The sequence below is a fragment of the Spea bombifrons genome, chromosome 3 (genome assembly GCF_027358695.1).
Source record: "Spea bombifrons isolate aSpeBom1 chromosome 3, aSpeBom1.2.pri, whole genome shotgun sequence".
NCBI classification, from domain to species: Eukaryota; Metazoa; Chordata; class Amphibia; order Anura; family Pelobatidae; genus Spea; species Spea bombifrons.
In genome coordinates this window covers 111,409,741-111,419,000 of record NC_071089.1, presented here as the reverse complement: position 1 = coordinate 111,419,000, position 9,260 = coordinate 111,409,741, and the positions used below count along the sequence as shown (strand labels likewise).

General features: G+C 34.1%; 1 protein-coding gene across 1 annotated transcript; it reads left to right on the top strand.

Annotated features, from left to right (window-relative positions):
* Nucleotides 1–2,306: 2,306 nt before the first annotated feature.
* OSR1 (odd-skipped related transcription factor 1) lies at nucleotides 2,307–8,689 on the top strand. The gene is made up of 4 exons (XM_053460959.1): nucleotides 2,307–2,536; nucleotides 6,625–6,699; nucleotides 7,380–8,074; nucleotides 8,396–8,689. The coding sequence occupies exons 3-4, from the start codon at nucleotides 7,428–7,430 to the stop codon at nucleotides 8,529–8,531; spliced, it is 783 nt and encodes a 260-aa protein (XP_053316934.1). The 5' UTR covers nucleotides 2,307–2,536; nucleotides 6,625–6,699; nucleotides 7,380–7,427; the 3' UTR covers nucleotides 8,532–8,689.
* Nucleotides 8,690–9,260: the final 571 nt, after the last annotated feature.

The following is a 9,260-nucleotide window of genomic DNA, read 5'->3' as shown; positions in this document are numbered from 1 at the left end:
TCTGAATAAACATGACCCATTAATGAAAAAATACATCCTTGTCGTGTTTGGTGTCTGTTGCAATAACTTCATTCTACCCAAAAACGATCCTTTTGTTTCAGACAATTCCTTACTATTTTTTTGCATTATGTCCATGTTTACTATTCTTAATAACTTAACTAGTTTTCTAGAAAAAGAAAAACCTTCACCCATGTTAAGAAATATATGTGTGCTGGCCTTTCATAAATTGCACTTGTGGTTTGTTAACGCTTTAGTGCCTGTTGAGAACAAAGCAACCCATGATGTAAGCTTCATGATTTAACATAATATACATTATATTTATTTAAATAGATCAAGCAGTGTTTGTGTGTGTTATATGCATGTTCTTCGTCTAGTCTTAGATTCAGGATAGAAAGATGTCTATCCCATGCATGTTTAAATTCCCTCACTGTGTTACCGTCTCCCATTGCTGCTGGGATGCTGTTCCACTTATCTACCCTCATAGTAAAGTAAAGCTTCCATACATTACATCTAACCCTCTGACCCCCTACTTTTAGATTATGACCTCTTGTTCTAACGTTACTCCTCCTTTGAAACAAATGTAGCAGCAGGACCCCCTGCCCCAGTGGTCTCCAGGATCAGTAGCTGTGCTTTCTCCTCACCTTGTACCCCTGGCTGTGTATACTGTATCCATTGTACCTGCAGTCAGTCAACATCTCATTGTTATCTCTGCTTCACTTCACTTTTAGTGACACAGGCTTTATCTGTAAGATAACAGGAGTGCTGGGGTCCAGACAAGCAAGGAGTGTTCTCCAGAAAACACAATTGCAGATGTGTGGTGGGCTTTTATCCTTTGGTGTAATATTACATTGTTGTAGGAATCCCATAACCCAACTGATCACAACACCAGCTCTGAAGTGCTAAGCAGGCGCTAAACTGCACGCAGGGATCAGGTTACTGGAGCAAAGAGGGGATCAGATTGTTTCAAGTGGACTTTCCTAACTTGGGGACTATGAGGCAGCCCCTGGGACCCAACATAATGCCAAACATTTCGCTCCTCATTATGTCCTGTGAGCATCAGACTAATATTTCGCAGGGAAATTCAAAGTGGATCAGTTGCAGATGTGAAGAGCTAAATCATACGTGTCATGTACGGTGTATGTACGGTGTATGGCTTCTCTCAACGTCTGTGTAAGTGGGACAACGAAATTATACACAGCTGTGGACTTCATCATTAATAAGAACACGGATACACCAGAAACAAGCATTGGACTTTCATAAATGCCATGATCTATCTATCTATCTATCATCTATCTATCTATCTATCTATCTATCATCTATCTATCATCTATCTATCTATCATCTATCTATCTATCTATCTATCTATCTATCATCTATCTATCTATCTATCTATCCATCTATCCATCTATCTATCCATCTATCTATCATCTATCTATCTATCTATCTATCTATCTATCCATCTATCTATCATCTATCTATCTATCTATCTATCTATCTATCTATCTATCTATCCATCCATCTATCTATCTATCTATCTATCTATCTATCTATCATCTATCTATCATCTATCTATCATCTATCTATCTATCTATCTATCTATCTATCTATCTATCTACCTATCTATCTATCTATCCATCTATCTAACTATCTATCTATCTATCTATCTATCTATCCATCTATCTATCTATCTATCTATCTATCTATCTATCATCTATCTATCTATCATCTATCTAATCTGTCATCTTTATATATAAATACTTACCTCTCCTATACATGTATGCTTTATTTATATACCTATACCTACGTATACATATAAATCATGTTGTATTTTAACTGTATGTTTACCTGACACGGGGCAATGACGTTTTACCGTTGTGTTTGAAGAATGCTTTGTCCTGCGCAAACTTTATTTTGCAACATCACAATTGAATTACTAATTGTTGAAATCATTTACCTTAACAAACTCTCTATATACATACAAAATAAGATAATCATTTAATATTTATTTTTATGTGTAACATAAAATACATGGAGAGTTGATGAATTATTATTATTAGTAGTAGTATTATTGTTTTAATGATACATTTGCACAATTGTGTAAATGTATTATCATTTCCAGTGTTGACCCTCATGCCCTAGGGTAGCGATGCTCTATGAGAACAGAGAGGGGAACTGTGCACAGAGAGCTGATAGAAGTCTTTTCGGTAAGGGGCTGGCTGAGCACTTCTCCTGCGCATGCGCGATGATTGCTTAAAAGAAGGAGGCGGCTGCTACTAGGAGTTCAGTTAAGTTTCAGACAGGCTTCTTGGAGTCACAGAGCAGCAGCTCCTGGAGAATGAGTTTGTTGGTCACTTAAGAGACTGGAATTGAGCAGCAAGCCCCCCCTGACCACCATCAGCACAGGCAGCGATCAGAGCATGCCTGCTGGTGCCCCTACTTCTGGACACAAACCTATTTACAGGAGAAATCCAATTGTGTTTTCCCCATCAAGTAATCCACCTACCCCTGACATCGTGGGATCACATACCTGAACCAGGTACTTAATGCACCATCATTCAGCCTCTGTGATCTGCTTCTAACCAGGTCTGATTGTCACAGTTAGCTTAGGGGCATCCATATTAAAGTGGATTAAAACTGGAACAAAACTTTGCCTGCTTTGGAAACTGTCCTGTATTTAGTATGATTCTGTTTTACATTAGGACTGTAAGAGATGAGATTAAGAGATGAGATCCATGCTATGGGATCTTAATTCAGTTAAATAAGCAGAGCTGATTCCTCTATTGAAGTGACACTGTCCGAATTGGGTGCATGTCAGCTAGTGCATGGTCAAGATTTTTTATTCTTTTTAGGAAACTTTAAGCTTTTTGTAGAGTTTTGAGAAACTGAATCTACAGCTGACCTGCTCAAATATTGTATTCTACCTCCACCAAAATTTAATATGAGATCAAGCTAATAACTTCTATTGAAAGAACTGATTTGTGCAAGAAAAGTATGTTTTATTTACTGGTTTTACAAATATTTGTAGTTAATTATACAAATATTTGGCGTTATCTTTTGCTGTTTGGTTATTCAGTTTATTTTGGTTTGAAAGGGTTTGATCTGAGATGCACCTTGTCAGGCAATAGGCAGGTGCATGTGGGCAATAGGATGATATTAGTAATTTATAGATCAAATTGATGAAGATATGTGTGATTTTGGAAGTCATGTGAAAATGGGAAAAAAGGTTTATTTTGTAAAAGACTCCGTTATTACATCATGGCTTAACCGTTTCAGAAAAAAAAATGTTAATTTAAACCGATTTAAAAAAACAAAACAAAAAAAACTGGCCTGGTTTCCATTAATATTCTAGGGGTCATGGAAAATTAGAAGCCACGTTATAGTTTAAAAGCGATTTGTCTATTTAGTAAAAGGGTCAGAAGGTGAACATTTGTTTTTATAGTATGTGTTTGACATATTAACTCTTTAAGTGACTGGGGATTACTCATTCAAATCATGGACGCCCCCTCCAGCGCCCGGCAGTGAATGGGTTAACCGATTAAAGTGCTGTCAGTCTGACACATTTGTAAAAGTGACACATCAGGGTCTGTGATGTCCAAAAGTGAATTAGATCTGGGGTTACAATGTCTTATTTATGGAAATTGCCTTACTCTGAGCTACCTTAAAGGAGAGAGGGGCATGGGATATAAGGCTCTGCTAAACCACTTCATTTAAAGGTCTTCCTTTAGCAAAGCTTTGTAAATAATGCAGGCTACTGTACTTATTTTAGTAAAATCACAAGGAACTTTTACGTTTGATAATGTTTTATGTGATCAGACCACTTGTGCAACTTTATCAGTGATATGAGAGTATTTAATCAGGGTTATTTAAAAAAGCCAATCCACAATGTTTTGCCCCTTTTGATTACCTGGGTGTGTATTTCTATGTGACTGGATGTGTATTTGTGTGACTATACAAATATTTGTGTCTGAGCGTGTTAATATATTTGTTTAAAAGTGAGTACCCATGTGGCAATACGTGGTGAATAAATGTGTTATACTGCTATGCATATGTATGTGTGCTAATTTGATTTAGTGTATATATCAGACGTGTTATGTCCCATATATATATATATATATATATATATATATATATATATATATATATATATATATACTTTTTATTAATGATTGCTATTATTACTAATAATGGTTCATGTAAATATTAATTTTAAATACCTGTGTTTCAGTGCAAATCATTTTATGTGAGTTTGAATAAGCCATTCTTATAATCTTAAAAGTGGTTAATTTAAAATAAAAAAATAAACAATACAACTCATTTCATTATTATGAACATTTCCCTTGGGTATTTCTCCACATCAATATTGCTGAAACTTGTAATAAATCAGGGGATTTGTTTTTACATTTTGTATTATTTTTTAATCCATTATTTGGAGGTGCAGTGTTTATCTTGTACTTTATTCCAATGGGTTACAGGCTGGGGTATAGATAAAATAATAATTAACCACACAATCAAATTTAAATGTGTAGCCCACAAAGATACAGATCCAGCAAATAGAAAAGTGATGGATTCCTATAAGGTTGTTGAATGTTTTTTTTTTCTTTTTAACAGCTAACTGTCTATGATAATGAATCATCTAAACATATCTGGTTGGAAAAAAAAGAAGTTGAACTTATCTTTAAGATAGTTCTACACAATAGCAAAGGATCATTTATTTTAGCAAGCCTACCAAACATTATAAAGGTAATGAAAGCTGGGGACAGATGTATTCTTTCAAGTTTATGGTCCCATTTTCCAGGGTACATTTATCTTGGCAGAAAGGGTTTTGTTTCAGTCTTATGTCAGTACACATGGGGTCTGTTATCAATTACTCAGCAACCAAGTCGTCTGTTTAAAAATTGTACCTTTTATTGCTAGGGGGTGCAGATAACTCCCCCAGAATCTTTTTGAAGGTAGATATCCATCTGTTTATATGACCTAGAATTAAAGGCTGTGGTGATACAGCATAGGGGGGGTTAACTTTGTCCCTAAAGCATCACAGCTTGGTCAGTGTTTAAGAGTAGTCTATAAAGCTAACGTTTATAGGGAGATGCTGGAAATCACTATATTTGTGAGGTTATAAACTGGATACATTCCAAAGAGATTTACATATTTTATTAGAAATGTACATTGTACATAACATAAGAGTTTCAGAACAATCTTATCTGCCTGGAAAAGATTAATATTTTTATAACCATTACCTCTATTATATTTTACCTGCAAACGACAACATCTGTGTAGTAAGATATATATATATATATATATATATATATATATATAGTATATATTATATATATAGTATAATTTTAACTTTTTTATAAAAGCACCTTGAGTACTAGTATATATAAATATATATATATATATATATATATATATATATATATACACTTATATATTAATGAAATTAACATTTCTGCTCAAATTGATAGGTGACGTTAAATCGAATTTCTCTCTTTAAATATAAATAGCATGTTACAATTCCTTCCCAAGTTAAGGTTAAATTCCAGAAATAACACCATTAATACCCCACTCCTAGTTATTCGTCTAATTTTTATTATTTTCCTATCGATTCGTTTGCATTTTATATACTGCCTTTTCCCTCTGCTCTTAGAATCCCCCCCCCCCAAGGGGCAGAAAATAACGTAGCGGTTCAAATAAACGTGGGTTTTTAAACTTGGTGATATTCTGATGTATGCTATCGACAGATCATATACACTTCTGAATAAATATTTATTATTACTAATAATATATAATGAATTCTAAAATTATAATTATAAAAAAGTATTTTAAACATAGAATGTAAAAATACCTGTAAACTAACATTTTGTGCTTATTTAATTTGTGGGTGTTCAGTACATTCACTGGGAACAATGTTTTATGTATAAATCTAAGTAAAGTTAAAAAATATAAGTACAGTATAGGGATTCTTACAAGGTGGTTGTTCTTCACTTTTAAATGGCAGATTTTAGATACGCGCTACAGAGTATACTCTTGGGAAGAAAACAGGTTTCTCTATCCACTTTATAATACAAATGTATGTATATATATATATATATATATATATATATATATTGTATATATATGTGTGTGTGTGTGTGTGTGTATATGTATATATATATATATATATATATATATATATATATATATATATATATATTTTATATATATTAATGTCGCACGGGGGGACTGCCAGTCGTTGATTTATATTCTCTTACAAAAACGGGGTCTTTTAAAATCTGAAGTCGTTTAAATTCAGCCATAATTCTACTTTATTATATTATTCGAATTTCTACCGACATATTTATTCAGTTCAAATTTACTTGATATTAATCATGGCTGTGTTTTTTTTTATATATATAATCGCACAGTTTGCTCCGAATTTAGCGATATGCACCTGATTTGCTTTACATTTATTTCTGATAGACATGACCAAAAATGTAAATAAAATGAATGTTTGTAATGGGTGTGTATTATTGTTTCTCTATAATTTCACTGGAATTCTAGAAAATACCGGTATATGCTCAAGGTTTTCATCCGAATGACTCATAAAATAAAGATATCAACCTTTTTTAACTTCTTGTATTCCAGATTCCACGAAACAAAACCGTGTTTTTTTTTCTCCGAGAAGGCCTGAAGTCTGATTAATTTATTCGATTTCATCTGGTAAGAATATTTATCGCTCTACAGTTTATTTTCAATGAATATTATTTATTATTATTTTTACTCATATAGCGCTTTCGCATTCTGCAGAGCTGTACAATACTAAGTGAAAATACCCTAGTATTCTCATCATTAATATTAAAATTCAACCATTAAATCCAAGTAATCTGAATAATCCCGTTTCCATATCTAAATCTGAGTTTGCATATAATTTCATATTTAACCACTGTTTTTGGTTACGGCTAATTAAATGCAAGGTTAACTCCTTCAGTGCCAGAATACATTCCAGCCCTTGGCATCTAAAACCCCCAAAATACGTTACAAGATAAAAATCAATACAGAAATATTGAAGTAATTTTGTTTTTTTATGAAAAACAACATCCAAAACCATTCAATCGGGTTAACCATCAAATTCTTAGGGGACACGGTTCTTACCTATTGTACTCGTGATCAATATGCCTGTATACTAGTGACCCTTAAATTTTATATATGCTAAATAAACCTGTTAACAAACTAAATAAAAATAAAAAATAAATAAAAATAAAACAACATACAAGTTAGATTACAAATGTAATTTCCTTAGGCTAGGGTACATTTCCAGTATATAATAAAATATATTATATATCAATTATATATATAATTTTATATTATTTTGTATTTACTAATTGTTTGTTTCCTTACAGCTAGTGGACTCCAGGAAGACCAGAGGAGCAGATCTTCAAGTCCTCATTATGGCCAGCAAGACTCTTCCAGCTCCTGTGCCAATACATCCCTCCCTGCAGCTTACCAACTACTCCTTCCTTCAAGCCTTTAATGGGCTCCCAGTGCCACCAGATCACATTCCAAACATCTATGGTTTCAGTGCCTTGCATGCAGTTCACCTTCACCAATGGACTTTGGGATATCCAACCATCCACCTGCCAAGATCTTCCTTTTCCAAAGTTCCAGGAGTTTCTAATCTGATAGACACTAGATTTCATCTTCCTGCAGCTTTCCCACTTTTGCCTCATGTCGTCCACCCCAAGCATGAATCCACCAACTTGGCTGTCAAGACAAAACCCAGGTTTGACTTTGCTAACCTTGCAGTGGCTGCCACCCAGGAAGACCATTGTAAACTGACCCAAATAGATATTCAAGGGTCTCCTTCTGCCATGACTACTCTTCTTGATGTAACCAAACTGGGCCCTGAGAAGAAACCAACAAGGGGGAGACTGCCTTCAAAAACCAAGAAGGAATTTGTTTGTAAATTTTGTGGAAGACATTTTACCAAATCTTATAATCTTTTGATCCATGAGAGAACTCACACAGATGAAAGGCCATACACTTGTGACATTTGCCACAAGGCATTCAGAAGACAAGACCACTTGCGAGACCACAGGTAATTATAATCCTCCATGTAATGTCTAGGGTATATGAAACCATATACATACATTTTACATATAGACTAATGGCACATGCACAATTTCTATATTTAAACTTTGGAACTGATTCAGTTATGGGGGGGATACTTGTTAATGTTTAAATCTACATGAAATTATAATAAAACACTGAATATCAAACAACACAATGGGAATGTAACAACTCAGTCCAGCTAGCAAATGGTTACATGAATTAAGAGGTTAAGAACAAATTTTACTAAAGGTAACATCTCCGAGACCTAACATTTTACAAATAATTGTATTTTTCCTATATATTTTAGGTACATTCATTCTAAGGAAAAACCTTTCAAGTGTCAGGAGTGTGGCAAAGGATTTTGTCAGTCCAGAACTTTAGCTGTCCATAAAACGCTTCACACACAAGTCAAAGAACTCAAACCATCAAAAATAAAATGCTGAAACAGACTGCATTAAAAATCCGGATATATCAAGCTATTTAAGTCATTTTGGTAACATATTAAAGTGTAAGAAGACTGGATTTTTATAGACTAATGTTCCTGGTTGGATAAAACTTGCTTTTGTTGGAACTGAAACTCAATCCAGAGATGAGAAGGAAATTTTGGATGTTGGCACTGCTCAACTTTATGCCAAAAGGTGGTGCTGTCTTGCTTTTGAAGAAACCATCCACACCATAATTCTTCCAAACAGATGAAAATTCCTCCCCATCTGTGCCTGTGCTGTTCTTATATTGGAGAGCTATAAACTTATATTAAAACCCCAAAAATAAATTAACCTTATAGGTCTATAGAACTGATATTCTGGAGGGGGGTGCTTTAGTGGCAATAAGCACTGCAAACATCTTAATTTCACACTATTTTAAGTGTAGCATAAATATAAGCATGCATTTGCTAAGTGTGGTTAGGATAAAAAGACTGTAAGTCCAGCTGCTTTGAGCTGCAACCACTATCACGCTCAGCCAGCCCATTCAATTGTACCAGGAACTTAATACTGCTGACAGTTGATGGTTTTTTTTTTATTACAGACAGGAGACATTTTGCTCCATAATAATGTTAATTTTTGGGGACAAAACAAACAGATCATTCTGAACTCGCCGTATAAACCTCTGGCTTATTTACAGAAGACTGCATGCTGGTTTTCAGTGGGAATTTTGTGCATTTCTACACAGGA

What these genes read in the sequence shown, in the direction of transcription:
- OSR1 (XM_053460959.1), top strand. Translation starts at nt 7,428, where the DNA reads ATGGCCAGCAAGACTCTTCCAGCTCCTGTGCCAATACATCCCTCCCTG. An exon ending in GACCACTTGCGAGACCACAG is followed by an intron (nt 8,075 to 8,395) that starts GTAATTATAATC and finishes TATATATTTTAG; the next exon opens with GTACATTCATTCTAAGGAAA.